The 17,133-nt window shown below is 52.3% G+C and overlaps 2 protein-coding genes across 4 annotated transcripts in view; both read left to right on the forward strand.

Annotated features, from left to right (window-relative positions):
- The window catches only part of STIMATE (STIM activating enhancer), a 47,641-nt gene extending 36,484 nt beyond the window's left edge, over nucleotides 1-11,157 (forward strand). For all 3 annotated transcript variants that reach the window (XM_090284035.1, XM_090284036.1, XM_090284037.1), the window contains 4 exons: nucleotides 3,842-3,954; nucleotides 4,883-4,960; nucleotides 5,732-5,881; nucleotides 7,694-11,157. In XM_090284035.1, the coding sequence (XP_090140161.1) occupies nucleotides 3,842-3,954; nucleotides 4,883-4,960; nucleotides 5,732-5,881; nucleotides 7,694-7,810 (458 nt within the window). In that variant the 3' untranslated portion in view covers nucleotides 7,811-11,157. The remainder of the gene's footprint in view (nucleotides 1-3,841; nucleotides 3,955-4,882; nucleotides 4,961-5,731; nucleotides 5,882-7,693) is intronic.
- A 1,744-nt stretch (nucleotides 11,158-12,901) lies between these two features.
- On the forward strand, nucleotides 12,902-14,684 carry MUSTN1 (musculoskeletal, embryonic nuclear protein 1). The gene is made up of 3 exons (XM_090284038.1): nucleotides 12,902-12,988; nucleotides 14,058-14,190; nucleotides 14,373-14,684. Exons 1-3 carry the CDS (start codon nucleotides 12,980-12,982, stop codon nucleotides 14,477-14,479), a joined length of 249 nt encoding a protein of 82 aa, XP_090140164.1. The 5' UTR covers nucleotides 12,902-12,979; the 3' UTR covers nucleotides 14,480-14,684.
- The last annotated feature ends 2,449 nt before the right edge of the window (nucleotides 14,685-17,133 follow it).

Below are 17,133 nucleotides of genomic sequence, written 5' to 3' on the forward strand. Positions count from 1 at the left end.
CCTGGTGATTCAGGACCCAGGGTTAAGGGGGACAGCAGCTCTCGCCCACATTCACAGCTGGCCCTGCTGTCTGGAGGATGGAGTTCCTGTTCTCAGTGGGAACAGCATGAGTGGAACCTTTACCCTGAAAGGTGCACATGGGTCAAGAGGGAGGGAATACAGGTGGAATTCTGGCTCCTCACTCTCCTATCCTGGGTGCTTGCTCCTACATGACTGACATTTTTAAAAGGGAGCCAATTCGTGGAGCTAGATGTGAGTGTCTGGGGTATTTCTAGAAATTTTAGTAATTGTCTGTCTCCGCTGAGGGAAAATGAGCTCATGAAGGGCTTTTCTTAGCCTCGTTACTTGATGCCTGATGAGTCACTGACTTAAGATAGTGTTTGACACACAGCATGTGTTCCTGTGGCTCCATGGAAGGCTTGTGAGGAGCTCTAGGTCATTGACTCCTCAGCTTAGAGGACAGAAATGGACCACAGCACACATGGACCAATGCCCATCATCCTCGTTTGTAGGATAGGCACCCAGAGTAGTTGAATGATGCAGGAGGCTCACCCAGCCAGTGCACAGCCAGTGCGGGGGTTCCTCATCCTCCCATCACTTCCAAAGAACAGTGCTCATAGCTACTTCTTTACTGTTAAGATTCCTTCTGAAAGGCAGGGCTTTCAACTCAACTATAGCTGACCAGTGCCATGGGCAATCCACCCCACAGTCAGTTGCATTTTACTTAGTGACCAGGAGAGGAGATCAAGTCTGGTCCTAATACACTAGGCATTATGGTATCACCTCCTGATACACCAGGCATTATGGTACTGCCAGTTCCCAGTGTATTTTCTCTGCATCCCCAAGAGTAGATTGAAAGGCAGAAGGCAGTGGTTGTTTGAATCTCTTATCTCCATGCCACCTTCCTCTTAGCTGTTGGGCCTGCCTTGACCCCTGCCCTTGGGCCACCTACTAATGCCTTTGGGAACCCGAGTCTTCAAACCAGGGTGTCTCCTGAGGAAGCTGCCCTTTATCAAGGACCATCCTAAGTTCTCCCACCCCAGGCTGAGGAAGGGTAGTGTGTGTCCTCAGTTACCTGATTTTTATTTCTACCAATTTCTTTTGTTTCTGTTGCTGCTACAACAAATTATCACAAAATTAGTGGCTTAAAACAGCACAAATTGATTATCTTACAGTCCTGTAATTCGGAAGTCCAACATGGGTCTCATGGACTAAAATCAAGGTGTCAGCAGGACTGGCTTCTTCTGGAGTCTCTAAGGGCAGAATCCATTTCTTGCCCGCCCTCTCCAGCTTCTGAGCCTGCCTGTGTTGTTGGCTTGTGGTCCCTTCTTCCAGCCCCAGCAACAGCAGTGAGTACCTCTCACTTTGCATCACTCTGACCTTCCACCACCTCCTTTTCCTCTGGAGTCCCTTGTGATGATATTGGCCCTCCTTGGATACTCCAGGAGACCCTCTGTCTTAGAGTCAGCAGACTAGCAACCTGAACTCCCCTCTGCCTTGTTACCTGACATAGTCACAGGTTCTGGGGACTCGTATGTGCCTATCTCTGTGGGGCCATTATTCTACCTACCACACCTGCTAACCAGCTCATCTGCTTGAGGCAGTAATTCCACGTAGGCCCCATAGCTCTCTTCTCAGGTAAATGAAGAAGAGAGACATGTTTTCTAGGTGCTTCCATGGTCCCTAGAAGAGAAGGTGAACTCGCTAACGAGAACATGGGATTGGGGAATGCCACACAGTCCTGCGGGGCCAGACAGGATCCAGGCGATACGTGGTATCTGCTGTGTGATGACCAGCCTGCTCTTCCCCAAGCAGAAGCCCTGAAAACAGGTCTGTGTCCTGTGGGCACCAGTGGTGTGTGGGCTCTGCTGCCCATCCCTGTCCTAATGCCCCCCTCCAGAAGCCTCTTGAGATACAGACACATTCCCTCCCTTTGGCTTCTCCTCCTGTGATTTTTCTGGAGGAAATAATTCAAAACAAAGCTCCTGTGTACCTGAGGGTGTCCAGGACACAGCAATAATGCTCAGCTTGTTTGTCCTTAAAAAATAACTCCATGGGGAACGTAAGACTCTCACATGAAACAGAAATCAGAAAAACCAGCACATATGTGTTCATTCCAACTGTCCCTACATGTGGTCTGGATGCACAGGATTTTTTTCTTTATCGCCATGTTTTTTTAACTTCCGTATTAAAGCATCTAAGTGAAAAAAGAGGCAGCTGCAGCTACGTTGTGGCTCTGAAACCCAGAGCAGTATGAGCAGAAACATTTCCTCTTTTGTCAGTCACTTCAAACTGAAGAGCAAATGGAGTAAACACTCTGAACAAGTAGGTTTTCTTTTGATATTAAGTAAGTGCTTGCCACTTGTTCTGTTGACTTTTAAACACGCCAGTCCCAATTCAGAAATTTTTCCTACCAGTACCTTCTGACTGTCCCGAATCTTACTTAACAGTTTTTAACAAATATTTTGATCTGTTGTTTTTGAGAACTTTTCTCGATAAGGTTAGGTAGTTTACTGAAAGGGCTACCAAATGCCACTACAAATCTAGCTAGGCGAGATTATGCTTCTGAAATGATGTTTTGGCTCAAATGTATCTTATCCCAGAAGTGAAAATAGGATGACCTCAGAAGAAACAGTGATGGCTTTCTGCATGCTTCTCCCGAGCTTTTCCAGAAAAGGGAATGGCCTGGTGGTGTGTCTATTACAGCTGCCTGAAGGCATTTACTGTGCTTCCACTGGGTGCAGTAAGCAGGCTCGGACAGGGCTGGGGGCCACCGCTCTGGTGCTGGGACAGGAACTCTCCGGAGAACCAAATGAGAAGCTGGAGATTTCTCTCTGGACCAACGTCTTTTCTCAGCCTGGATTTGGTCCTTTGCTCTGAAATGTTACCGTCCACCCCTTCTTCTGGCCAGCTGTGGTCAGACAGCCCCCACAGCCTCCCCACCACACCCCTCCCTTCCCCTGGGCCCACCACTGGGGAGGTGTGTGTTGCTTCCCAGAGGCACCATCCCATGGCTTCTCCCTGTCACTGAGGATTTAGATCTTTCCCTGGAGGGGCTGGTCCTCCACTTTTCATCAAGTCCCTTTTGAAACATTCTGCAGGCATATCAGGGGCTGGTGCCCACAGCATGGACTGGTAGATGCCTCCGTTTCTTGAGCATAGTGACTGATGGAATCACAAGTAGACTTTTGTCAACCCTGAGGCACAGCCATCACTCCTTGCTTTGAGGACTTTTCTTCTTTGTCCCCAGTCCAAGGTGTTTGGGGGGCTCTACCCTAGACAGAATTTGAATTCCTCCAGAGTCTTCCTCCAGAGTCAGATTTCTGCATTCAGGGCTGAAGCAGCAGGAAGGTAGGGGAGCAAGAGGGTGGAAGATGAACAAAGAGGTTGTTTGCTGCCTTCGAAATTCAAAAACATCAGCCGCTCATGGGCTGGGGAGGGTGGATAGCCCCACAGTCAATGTAAAAATCAACAGCGGGTAAGAATAGCAGTCTTGCTTCTGCTGCCAGCGGGCAAAAAGAACCAGCTCTTCTGAAGTGAGCTCTAGCAATAGGCACTTACTAACTTGAGTGCTTTTTGATTATATCTTAGAATTTCCTGAAAGAAAAGCCACTCTGGTATCTCCAAATTAGGAATTCTCTGATTTTGTTTAAAATACCCGCATTAGTCTGTCTGGGCTGAGGCAATTCTTGGTGCTTTGGGGGCTCATTTGGTAGCTCCAGAGCCAGGGCTCTGGGGTGGGGCAGGTTGTGAGGGCTCACAGGCTCTGTGGGGTGGGGGGCAGGGCCTCGCCCAGCTCAGGTCTGGGCTGCATGTGACTGGGCGCCCACTCTCCCTGCAGGAGACCCTGTGCAGTGCGGAGCCTGGGTCGGACAGTGTGCTCTTTACATCGTGATCATGGTTTTTGAAAAATCTGTCGTCTTCATCGTCCTTCTAATACTTCAGTGGAAAAAGGTTTGCCTCTTGTCTCTTCTTTGGTAGCTCCTAGAGATGCTAAGACAGCACCTTCTCACCTTGCTACTCCCCCGACCCCAACCCTATTGGAAAACCGAATTTGTAGTTGTTGTGTTTTTTAAATTCCATATATACACCATGTATTTGGTCTGATATGGCAGCTATTGGCTGCCTGTCAAGAGTAGTAACTAGTTAGTTTTTTACGTAGCATCAGCCAGTTCCATGACACAAATGTCTGCTCTAGATTAAGCCAATGGAATATATAAACCTAATGAAAATACAGTCCTGTCTGATACTAGTCTTCATACCTTGCAATTGTAAATGTCAGGCAGGTGTACTTTACATTTGCAAATGTCTTCTTCACATACCTTGGCCAGTGTTTCAGCTGAGCCGTTAGGTGCCATAGGCAGCAGCTGGTCATATGTTGTTCCCTAGGTTCCCTCGGCCCTGCCCTCTGCCCTTTGCCCTCTGGCCCCAGCACTGTGCAGATAAGCCTCCACATGCCCACATGAAACCAGAGGCTTTGGAAACAAGTAGCTTGGCCATTCTTTTGTTTTATTTGTGGGGGAGGTTTATTTTTAAGAAAATAACCAAGGCTTTTTAGAGCTGTTGTCCTTCAGGGGGTGGTTGGGGTGTAGGATTTCTATTAGGAAGTGGTCTGGCACCTCATTGCTAGTATCTGTAATGACCTCACTCCCCGTGTCCACACCATAGGGAAAGCCACTAAGGCCCTAACCACTCCAAGCGATCTCCAAGTGGGTCCCTCATTAGCAGCTCTGGGGACTGTGCAGCCCTGGGTGTGAGATGCTGGGGTGAATGTCTAAGCTACGTCCCCCTCTTGGCTTCATGGGTGATGTTGCCTCTGCCCCTCCTTCCAAACTTTCTCTATGGCCTTCCCCCACCTCACTGAGTCTGCTTCTCTTTACAGGTGGCCCTATTGAATCCCATTGAAAACCCAGACCTGAAACTGGCCATCGTCATGCTGATCGTCCCCTTCTTTGTCAATGTCAGTGCCATGTTGCATTTTTAACCCCAGTTTGCTCCCTGCCTTCTGCTGTTCCTGTTCAAAGTTCTGAATCTGACAGAGAAAACACCTTGCAGTTCTCAGGTCCTCCTGTGTGAGCATTTGCCACCTCCCCATCCTCATCACACCCCAGACCTGGAAATGGTGGGATTGCTTCCTCACCTGGCAGGTCCCTGCTCTAGGGCCTCTGCAACGCGTCTTGCCTTCCGTGCCAGGCGACCTGCTGAGGAGTCCCACCCCTTGTGTAACAGCGACTTCTAGATTAGGATCATTAGGATTTCACCCCAGCATCTATTCTTGACCACAGAATTCCAAAAGAAACTCATGAGCACACTGGCTAGAAGTTAAGAGATATGAAAGGAGACATAAAGGAACTTGGGTTTGACCAACGTGGCAGAGTGTGCCAGCTGACCCGCCCAGGGAGGAGCTAGACCAGGAGCCTGGAGACCTTGGTTCCAGGCCCCGTCTGCCAATGGCTGGGGTCAGGACCAAGGCAGGCTGCCCTATCAGTTACCGTCACAAAATCCTTGGGGTAAAAAGGGCAGGATTTTCTCTGATGAGAAAGCAAAGGAAATAGAGGTTAGGAATATCTTTTCAAGCTTCTGAGAGATGTCGGGGGGACTCGATGAGGTTTTCCTTCCCCTAGGATGCTGTCATTTGGAGTGGGCTGGGAAGGATGGGGACTGGGGGCTGCTCTGCTCTGCTTTTGTAAGTGGCGTACCCCAGAGTAACCTGCACTTTTCCTCCCCACAGGCTTTCATGTTTTGGGTAGTGGACAATTTTCTCATGAGAAAGGGGAGGACGAAAGCTAAGCTTGAAGAAAGGGGAGCCAACCAGGACTCAAGGAATGGGAGCAAGGTCCGCTACCGAAGGGCTGCGTCCCACGAGGAGTCCGAGTCCGAGGTAGGCCTAAGCCATCGTTCTGCTGACCTGAGGGTGTCTCTGGTCTCATGGCTCACGCCAGCCAGGAGGAGGAAGAAGAGGCTGACAGTCCCAGCCGGCCTAGATCTGTTCCTGCTGTCCCGTGGGTCTTCTCCAGGGCGGGGAGATGGAGCACCTGGTGGGGGTGGCCTCTGCCGTGTTCCCTAAACCCGTGGATAAAGACAGGAAAGGGAGGAGCTTCCTTGTTCCAAGGAAGCAGGCAAGGACTCATGGGCCTGACTGTTGACTTTTAAGCATAAGGTGTTTAAATCCCTGCCCACCACTAATGAGCCAGCTGGGAACTTCTGAAATGTATGGGTAGCCAGATATGCCAGGGGAACCTCATCTCTTATTTTCAAGTTTCCTAACTTAAAGGTTTGGACTTGAGGGAGGCTCCTGGTCGTAAACATGAGCATGAGGCCAGGTCATGTATTCTGGGCAGCCAGCAGTGCTTGTGTCGCACTTCCGTGCTGCCGGTGAGCCAGGCTGCCCCTGAGAGTCCCAGTTCAGCTCCCACCGTGTGCTGGCCAGTTCTCTGTGAGGGGCCTTCAGAAATGGCTGAAGAAATGTCTTCCCCAAGAGGACCTCATACTGTGGATGAGGAGAAGGCAGGGGCCTGAATAGCTTGTCATAACTATAAGTTCTGAGATTGAAGCATTAGCAGAACCCTGTGAGGACCTTGGGCAGTCTGCTTAACTCCTGGGGCATCTTGAGGGAGCTTTGAAATCAGCTGAATAGGTGGCAGGACAGAGGAAGCCCTAGAATCTGGCCTGGGGCCAGGCATGTTGTAAGAGCTCAGTGAACATGAGGTGAATGACAACGTTACAGGCAGAAGTGCTGTTCCTGAGCCATCGTGGTAATCATATGAGTTGGTGTTTGGGTAATAATGTAAAATTCGTTCTTGCAAGAGCAGCATGTATTCTGGAGGACACAGTAGAATGACAAAAAATAAGCGAGAGGCGAAGGTCTGAGTTAGATGGGCCAGGTGCTTTGTGGTCCAGGCTGAGGGCCCGGGCATGCTTGTGCAGGCTGTAGGGAGCCAGCGAGAGTATTGGATCAGGGGCTGAGGCGGGAAACACTGCAAGGGAGTGGCCCAGCCTGGAGTAGGATGAGTCTCGCACACAGGGGTACGTCGGGGCTCTCCATCCTGACCTGGGCTGTCCCAGTCCTTCCCTGGTGCATGGAGGTCTGAGGAGCCAGGCAGGTGAACGGTGAATGAGTGTGGATGCCCCAAGGGCCCTGGCTGCATGGCCAAGTCATCCCAGGGACTCACAAAGGCAGAGAACTCTGGTTTGTCTTCAGAAGTCACAAAGCGAGTTCAAAGCAGCTGCTTTGAAATCCATCTGCATTGTGTGTGCCCCACAGATGTTTTCTTTTCCTTTTGAAAGGTATTTTCATCTTGCATTTGCTGTATTTGAGGCAGCTTCAAGGGCCTGGGACTCCATGGGTCAAGATTGGGCTATTTTGCCAGGATGACCTTGTGCTGCAGGTCCCTGCTGAGTTTGCTGTAACTGGGGTTTGGTCCCAGCTGGAGGTTGGGTAGAGGAGTGGGGAGCACTAGCAGGGGTCAGGGTGTGTCTACTCAGCACTGGTTTCAGTAGCCACGGATAAGAGGATCTGGAGTGGACCAGCTCGTCTCATTCTGTCAAGGAGCCTCTCTGTCACGCTCTTCTAAAGAAATAAGAGACCAAGGCCTCCTGGAGGGGCAGGTACCTCCATGCCAGGATCCAGGGAGGGCAGAGGAAGGTGGCACTATGGGCGGTGACTCAGGGACATGCCTCTCCACTGCCGCAGATCCTGATCTCAGCCGATGACGAGATGGAGGAGTCCGACGTGGAGGAGGACCTCCGCAGGCTGACCCCTCTGAAGCCTGCGAAGAAAAAGAAGCACCGCTTCGGGCTGCCTGTATGACACATTCCTGTGCTGGGGGCAGGTTTGGGGACCCAGCCTGCTGCCAGCAGCAGATGATGGTCACTCTGCAGGGTTGCCCCGTCCCCCCACCCCTCCTCTTCTACCTCCACCCTCTCGCTGTCTCTGCCCACTCCCAGACGACTGTGACTTGAGAGAGTGAGGAAGAGCCAGCGCTGAGGCAGCCGTGGCCGTTGGAGGTCTCCACTCAGTTGCACTACAGACACTGACCAAATATGCAAGCAAGGCGTTTTGTTTGTCTGTTGTCGTCCTGATAGTGTTATGTGGGACCCAGGAGCCCCATCCTGTGTCTGGCTGGGTGGCATTGAGGAAGCAACTCACACTGTGTATAGAGCCTTTCCCTGAGGCTTGGGGAGTAAAGACATAACATGTTGGGCTAAGGGTCACTCACTGACGAAGTTGGAACCACAATGCTTTCTTACTCAAAATGGCTTTTATAACTATTGATTTCTAAAGTTGGTTTTATGAGCTGTCACAGTGTTAATGTTTTTTGAGTATGTGTTTATCTCCTATGGGACTAATGGGCAAAACAGATTTTTAAGTCTTCTGTGTGCTGTTGACTTTTATATTTTTAAGTTATATTTTCATACTATTGTATTTTAAAACTCTTTTTAATTCCCAAAGAAATGGGTTTGTTTGCCTTTTGTGGGATGTGAACTGGTGGGAGGAAAAGGTCTAGAGTTTTTTATTTGGAATACTTTTAGGTAATCTATGATAAGATGAGGTAGTAAACCCAGCAGGAAGGGAGATGGGCCCTCATCTGAACTCACAAACCCAGTGATTCTGTAAAGGTCAGGCCTGTGCAGAAGGCAGCTAGGCCAAACATGGATCCTGTGCCCCTATGTGTGCCAGGGCCTAGCGGCTCCTTGGCATTTCTACTGGCCAGGTAAAGGTCTTAGTTACAGGTGAACAAGAAAAGAGTCTAAGAGCTCTTTTTGTCCAGAGAAATTGAGACCGAGGCCACTGCTGTTCCCTGCCTGTCTTCAGAGCTTCCACACCTGCAGTTCATAATGTCGCCTTGGCCTCCTCGCCTCCCACTGTCCAACCTTCAGGTCTGCATGGCCGCTCCAGATCAGGCTGCCCCAAGCCTATTCTCTCATCTGTTTATTTTGCACAAGGGTCTGGAGAAAGGATGCCTGACCAAATGATCCTGTTTTTCAAGTACTCCAGGCTGCGGTGTGACTGCATCCACGGACAGGACAAGGTGCTTCTAAGCTGTGTCCCCTCCGTGGGGAGTGGCCACCACGCAGCCTGGGCCAGGCCCCTATGGCTGTGGGAGTCTGCTGGCTGGCTGTGAAATCAGCTGACCTGGGCGCTTGCCCTGCTGTGGGAATAGCAAGGTGGAGCAGTGCAGTGTTGTCACAGCCAGAGGCAGCTGTGGAAGTTTAGGAATAGAATTCCGCACTGCTGAGTGTGAGCTGCAAGGGAGACGGGGCGGCGAGGCCACACCACTCAGAACCTTATTTTTAGAACTACATAAAAACGTGTTTTGCTTAAGAAGATTGAGTCTGAATTGTGGCATTGAGCCAAGCTGTTAAACCAGGCATCCCAGGCCTGTCCTCTGCCTCTCACCCATCTGGGGCAGGGGGGCCAGCCTTGGGGAGGCCTTCTCAGTCCATCTTCTCTAGTTGTGCACAGCCAGAGGGCAGGGAAGAGCCGGAACCTGTAACTGCAGTAGGAGGTGAATGCCATGTGGGCATCTGTGGCAGAGAGGAGAGGCGAGGCTGGGCATGCCTCACATCAGAGTGGAGTCCATCTCCCTTCTCACATCGCTTCCACACTCATTTTATGCCCTTCAGCCCCTACCATCCTCTGGTTGTGCTAGTGGGTGTCTCCCCACTAGAGAAGTGGCATTAAGGAGGACCAGTCCCTCATGGCATCGCTGACTCTCCTTTTTGCTATTTCATTTTGATTTGAACAACCTGTGCCCACTGCTGTTTCTTGTACTTTCCTAAGTGCAGAATTGGAGCTTCATTTTCAGCCTTGAGCCCTTAATGTTTCCAAATTGCAGAGGGGGAGGAGGAGCCATAGTCTGAAATGCAGAACCTGTGTTATATAGATTTCAGGTGATCTGCTCACCTCAAGGCTTATCCCAGCATCTGCTGGGTAGTGGGCTTGGAGGACAGAGAGGTTGTGAGTGAGTGGTGGTTCCTCCCCATGTCCTGGTTTTTAGTAAGGGCTTTAGTCTCTGAGCTGCGTAGCTGGCTGACTAGGGGATGGTGTCTGATCATAGCCTTGTGCTATGTGGGCTGGACAGTGTAGCCTTACGTGTTTGGCCTTACCCTGCTCCTGAATGTGTGCATTTGTGCGTGCACACACAGCACAGTGTGTGTATTCTCTGGGAGTGTGTCCCACGTCATGGGGTCTGGTCTGTGGCACACTGCCGAGGGACAGCAGATGCAGAGGTCTGTCAGGACTTCTCCCGAGCCGTCCTCTGTCCCTGGGCAAGTTTCCCCATCACCTGCTGCAAGGTGCCTTATGAGGTGCAGCTCTTCACTCAGCCACATGGCAAGCAAGCATCTGTGCTTAAGAGACCATAGGACACTGATGGTTCACTGTCCATCTCGTTTGTCAAAATCTGGATCTTGGCCAAGCTACCCATGATGGAAAATTGTAAGTCAAGATCATGAACAAGTTTCTTGTAACTAATGGAAATAACCTAAAGAGGTAGAACGGTCATATCTGAATGGAAGAGATGATGGTGGCCCTTATTTCCTTTTGCTGTCAGTGGGGTGTGGACAGTGGTAAGGAAGGATGTTGGTGAGATCCCGGATAGCAGTGGCTTCTTGGTCCACTCAGCCCGAAGATGTGCAAGGTGAAGGCCTGTGTCTCATCAGCTGGCCTTCAGGCACACTGGTGGCCTCTTGCCTCAAGCTTTAACTTGTGCCCCTTCCTGGCAACAGGGAGTCCTGGGTTAATGTTGACTTGTCATGCCTCTAAAGGGAAAATATAGAAAGGCTCAAATCCACATTGTATCTTCCCCTAGGCAGTCTAGGCCTGTAGGCTGCTGTCCAGAGTCCCTGACCAAAGGTGCTCCAGGACTACAGCCCCCTCTGCCCTCCTGCAATTCACTGGCCTTTTTGCAGCCAGGCTAATAGAGGTGGTGCTGGGAACTTTCCATCAGCTAGAGCAGCGCCTTGCACGGTGTAGAACTGACTTTTAGAAACTGGAAGGGGAGAGCTCTGTTTTACCCTGTGAAACACTGGCAGCCTGAAGGGCTTTGTTCTTGGTGAGGGGCTTCTGGTCCAACTGATGTCAGTACTTTGAGCTGCTAGGTGGGTAGGTTGGTTTAATTTGATTTCTCTTCTCATGAAGTTGATTTGAAGTCAGATGTACTCCTTCCACTGTCTGCCTGGGGGGTGTTTAATCAGTAGTGGTATAATTCACAAAAACGCATTTTTGAAATGAAAGGGAAGACAATATACTTAACATTGTAAAATGGTTTACAATAAAGTTTGACATCTTATTACAGTTTTTTGTTTTTGTTTTTAAAGAAACTATCACTTTTATGCTTGTTGGTATGTGTTCTCTGGAATTGAAAGAGCTTAATGGTGTCAAGAAAATTTCCCCAGTGGGTTGGAAGGCTGTCCCTAGGAAACAGCACAAGAATGAACCTTACGGTGGCTCATAGCAGATGTGGGAACCAAAATCTGCTGAGAAAAAAAACATACTCTTGCCATTTCCATTTCCCTGCTCTACGTCCCCTGGGGAGCAAGTAGTACTGGGAGATGGAGTGAGAGACGTAAACACCCCACATTCTTGGTCCAGAGGCAGTGGGGTTAGAAGGCAGGCGGTGGGGGCACGGCCAGTGGTGGGGGCAGGGCCAGTGGTGGGGGCACGGCCACCGGTAGGGGCAGGGCCAGCGGTGGGGGCACGGCCAGCGGTGGGGGCAGTGCTGAAGCACTCGTCCCAGGAGCTGGGCCTGGCCTCAGGGCCTCTTGGCCCCTGCTCCAATGCCCGTGGCTATCGGAAGGCATTCTTCGAGTCAGCACTTGTCTCAGATGGAGCCTGGCATTCTTCGCATTGGCCTCCTGAGGTCAGGACCAGGCAGGAGAGCATTCGGGTGGGGTTTGAGGTATGATAGCAGTGGAGGAGCATCCAGGATAACCAAATGTCAGTGCTGGGTTGGGTTCCATCTGCATGGAGCCTTCGAGGATAAAAATAACCTCACATTTACTGCCCCACCCACCCCAGGCTTAGAGTCCTGCCAGGGGTCTTCCCTTCAAGGGTGGGGGTTTTCAGAGCCAGTAGTGGAGAACTAAATGACCTTCAAGGGAGCCCTTGGGCCTGTCCCTCTCTCCACAGCTCAAGGCCTGCAGTGGGCTTCACTCTCTCCCACCCTCTTTCAGCAACCTAAGTGTTCTCAGACCAGGTGCTCATCAGTGACCTTGTCTCAGTCAGAGGCTCAGTACCGTTTCCTGTCATCAGCTCACTGTTACACAAAGCACGGTTTCCTCCTGGTCCTCTCAGGCTAAATGTGCACTGGGAGACAAAGGGTGGGGGCATCAGCAAAACCACTGGTGGAGATTTCCCCAGGCTTCCCTTTGCCGAGGTCTCCACCTCTGTGATCCACGGGTGCCCTGTGTTCTGAGTCCACCACGAGGGCCCAGGGAGCTCGCAGCGAGCCAGAGCCGAGGCAGATGCAGGAAGTCCCCACCCTGCTCCTGGACAGGAGTCTCTTTCCTCTGGCATCCAGGGAAGTGGGTAGAAGAGAAAGGAAAACAAGTTCAGGGCGACCCAGCCTGGCTCAGGACCCTCCCTTCCTCGGGGTCACCCCCACACTGGGATGGACTGTCGCAGATGGACAGCTTCTATGGCCACACACGCGTTCCAGGACCTACATTCATAAACACAAGTCACTGCCAGTTCCAGCAGCTCCCGCTCGAGAGCAGAGCAGCTGTCTGCGTCCCCAGGGCTGCAGCCTTCTGGGCAGAAGTGCTCAGCGAGCCCCTACCATCTCCGAGAATAAACTCTGAAGCCAGTGGCTGGGTGGACGCGAATCATAAGGGAGCCTGTTGCAGCAGGGGGCGTGCCTTCCCAGGACAGGCAAGAGGACTATATAAGCTCTGGAGGGCTGGACACCTCAGCTCTCTCCCGCCAGCTACTGCCTGCCAGTGAAGCCTTTGGAGCAGCTTGCACACAGCACCCGCCATGTCCCAGGTGGGAGGGCCCAGCCCAGGCATGTTGGTGTGGTGGGGGTGTTGAGGGGGGTAGGGATCTGGACACCATCTCTAGCAGCTGTATCTTGAGCTGAGGTCCCAGCATAAACAGAGGGCTCAAGGAGAGCCCCTACCCACTTACCCTGAGAGACTATGTTTAGCGTGGCTTTAGTGGTATTCCTTGGTTGGTTAGGAGGGATGGGGAAGGTGTGTGGTGCTTCAAGACCTCTGCATGTGCCTTAATGTGTGAGGAAGCTGCTTGTATGACTTGGTGTGTGGAGGTTGTGTGCATTTGTAGCTGCGTGTGTGCGTATGTGTGAGGCTGGGTCTATGGGTGTACAACTTTATGCCTGGGTGTCTCCAGCAGGATGTATCTCTGTGCAGGGGTATCATGTGCTGCCCAGGAGCCCAGCCCAGGCTCAGGGACCTGCCCCTAGGGCTTAGGAAGGAGTAAGGCCTCAGACTCCCAGGCACCTGTGGTCGAGGGGCTGAGGTGGAGAGTAGGCACCGAGTCTGGGTATCCCCAGCTCTGGAGGGACAGAGACCAGCCTGCTAAGGGGAGGGTTGTCCTTACTACCTGCTCTATGGGTAAATGCTGAATTTGGACTGTGACTTAATGAGCATCTGATTTCTCTACCCCATTCCCACCCCAAAGCATACAAGGTAAATACTGACAATTTGGGAGGACAGTGGAAATACCTAAGGGACCCCCGCCACCACCCAGAGAGCAGGTCTTGGTATTTACCTAAAGCCTTGTAATTCGGCCTCAAAGCCACTCCCTTTCCCCTTTGCCCATTGTACCCAAGCCTGAGCTTGGCCAGGCAGGCAGATTGTGTGAAGCCACAGCCTCACAGCTCCCAGTCTGTGGAAAGAGCAGAGAGACTTGGGTGATGGGTCAGGGGATGATACATAGTCAGGAAGGCTTCCTGGAAGAATGGGGCCTTGAACTGGGTTTAGTTCAGTGAGCAGGGAAGAAGGGCCTCTGGGTCAAGGCGCAGAGGTGAGAAAGGGGGTGTCTCAGCCTGAAGGGCTCACGTTATAAGATGAGGCTCTGGGCTCTCCTCTCCAAGGCTGATACCCAGGGAGCCCCCATCAAGAAGAAGCGCCCCCCTGTAAAGGAGGAGGACCTGAAGGGGGCCCGAGGGAACCTGGCCAAGAACCAAGCAATCAAGTCCAAGACCTACCAGGTCATGCAGGAGTGTGGTGAGTGTTCTCAGGGTGCTGGGGGGTGAGGGGTGCAGAGGGTAGGGGGGGTGCAGGTGTGTATCAGTAGTGGGGGGAAGGATGGGGAATCCAGAGCTCCTGGGCTTGGGGGTTGCTCCCCACAAAAGGGTTCTAGGAGCTGGGCTGGGTGCCTGAGCACACCTCCTCCCCATCCCCCACAGAGCAAGCTGGCATTGCTGCCCCATCTGTATTCAGCCGCAACCGGACCGGCACAGAGACCGTCTTTGAGAAGCCCAAAGTTGAACCGGCCAAGAGTGTCTTTGGCTGAGAAGTGCACATCACTCCCCTCAGCACTGCTAACACCTAAACTCAGGAGTCTTCCCAAGAACTCTTTATACCAGAACTCACCTGCCCACCTGTCGCCTCTAGGACTGCCACCCCTCCCCCACAGCCCTGGCTTCAGCCCAGGAACTCTACACCAGCACCTAGGAAACACCAATAAAGAGGGTGCCTAAGTAGCCCCAGCATTTGGAGGGTGTTGGTTGGTCATTGGCCATGGCCCCTAAGTGCAGGGGAGGGGGCAGCAGTGTGGGGTATGGGCATATTCTGTACCCTTCATGTCTTTGGGGATGTCCTAGAGGATAATGGGGTGCTATCGTGGCCACTGCTACACACTAGAAAGAGTCTCAGGAGTAGAGATCTGGTGCTGACCTGTGTGACTTCAGACCGTCTCTCCTCTTGTGAGGCTCAGTTTCCCCTTGTGTGTAACCAGAGTGGACCTGGAGCCTATTGCATGAAACGGGCCACAGTGACAAGCTCAGAGTGAAGCAAGTGGGGGCCTTCCACAGAAACCATTGAGATGCTTCTAAACCCCAAAACCCTGCAGAAGCCAGGGTCCTCACAGCCCCCTCTCCCTGCACCCTTGTACTGTTTCCTGGCCGTCCTGCTTCCCTCAAAGACAAAGCCACTTCAAGACTCCTGTGGCCAGTGGTAGTCTGCTTCCTGAACTATGTTCCACCACCCCCAACAACCTCAGGGTTAACCTCCCTCTTGCCACACCCACAGCTCTGCCTGAACCATGGGAACGCGGGGTTTTGGGCTCATGTGAGATCCTTTACTCTTCAGGCCTCAGTATCCCCTGTGTGCATGGAGCTGCCAGATTCAGGGCACTGCAGAGGCCTGTCTGGCTGTGGCAGCAAGACCACGGACAGTCCAGGGCTGGACTGGCAGGGCCCGGGTCTGCGGTGCCTGGCTCAGGGCTGTGTCTGCATGCAAGCCCTGCCTGTCCCCAGGGCAGGTGGAGCTGCCTGCTCGGAGCCTTTCCCACATTCCAAGCCAGCCTGGCCTCTTTTTATAGCTTCTTCCAGGCTGTGCCCCAGGGGAGCAGACCTCCTGCGGGAACAGGGCTCGGCCTGCTCAGTGGGCTTGGAAAGGCTCTTCCCACAGATTCCTGAAAGCATATGTCCCTCTGTGTAAATCCCAAACTTATCAGAGCCCAGAAGCAAGCAGTGTAGCTGCGCACAGAGATGAGGCTTCTGGCTGTAGTCACGAGAAGGAAGGGGAACTTGTACTGCAGCCACAGACAGCTCCCAAGTCCATGATGCCCTCCCCCCAGTCCAGATTCAACTGTTGTTGACCAAGGAGGAGACCCCTTTGCAGCCCTCTACAATCCAGTCATAGCCCAGGGTCCCGTGTAGGCCCCCAAGATGGCTGCCCTCCCCCCAGAGCTCATGTCAAGGAGTCCTCCTTCCCCATCCCAGGGTGTGGCACCTGGCCACACTTACAAAGCAGCTTTACCCCATCTGTGCCACTGACTCAGGAGCCGGGCTCTCCCAGAGCCACCAGGGACACAAGCACTAGCTGTGTCTGGATCCCCTGTTATTTATTCACTTTATTGCTGTTTGTTTTAAAGGCATTTTGACTTTATGAAAGGGAAATTGAACAAAGTCATCGGTAATCCTACCCCAGTCCCTGGGGCAACCCCCCCTGCCCCCCTGCCCCCCCCCCCCCGCCATGGGTCTGGGTACATGACACAGGCACTGCCTTGGTGTGCTGACAGATCAGTGGTCTGCCCTTTCTCACTCAAGCCATGAATCAAGGACTCCCTTGGCATGGCTGACCTCCACGTAGGCCACCTGAGTGTACACACCACACTAAAGAGCCTCCAGCAGCTCTCCTTTCTCTTCTGTTCCATACTTTCCTCTCCATAACTTCCCCTGAGGGAGGCCTTCGGGCTGCAAGGTGTGGGCATCATTATGGCTTTTGGTTTGTATTACCAAAGTGCAGATTTTGTGTTGGGGGCTTTGCTGGAGTTGAACCAAGAGCCCTGCCTGGCTAGAGTAATGGGGCCTAAACAGCTGCCTGTGAACCCAGGAGAGAGAAGGGGTCTCCTGGGCCCAGCCTCTCTCACCTCAGAAATAAGCGGATCCATCCTACCTTTGCTCCAACAGATCTTGTCCCACTCAGACACCCGAAGGGGTGCTCCGTGGCTTTAGGGCCCTACTTCCCAGTCACAAGGACCCAGCCTGCAGGCTCCTTCCTCTCGGAAGCTGCCCCCCAACCGCCTCTTCCCAGCTGTCCCTCTGTTCCCCCCAGGCTGGGCTTATGGAAAGTGGGCCGGTTCACTGTTATATCCCCCAGCCCTAGGCAGCTTGTGGATGAACCGACGGGTGTGAGGTGGTGGTGGTGACCTGGGAAGTTTCTAGAACTTCAAGAAGGGATGCCAATACCCAGTTTCCACCTGGGCCTACCGTTCCTCAGTATAGCAGGTCCTTGAATAACATCGTTCATTCAATCTCCTTTGGTTATAATGTTGATGAGGAAAAAAAAATTTGATTTCCTGCTGGGGCCACTATGTGGAGCTTACACATCCTCCCCACGTCTTCGCAGGTTTTCTCCATGTCCTGGGGTTTCCTCCCACATCCCGAAGGTGTGCACGTGAGGTGAACCGGCGTGTCTGCCATGTCCCAGTCTAGTGTGGGT

Source organism: Furipterus horrens, unplaced genomic scaffold (assembly GCF_987537825.1).
Source record: "Furipterus horrens unplaced genomic scaffold, mFurHor1.1.pri manual_scaffold_7, whole genome shotgun sequence".
NCBI classification, from domain to species: Eukaryota; Metazoa; Chordata; class Mammalia; order Chiroptera; family Furipteridae; genus Furipterus; species Furipterus horrens.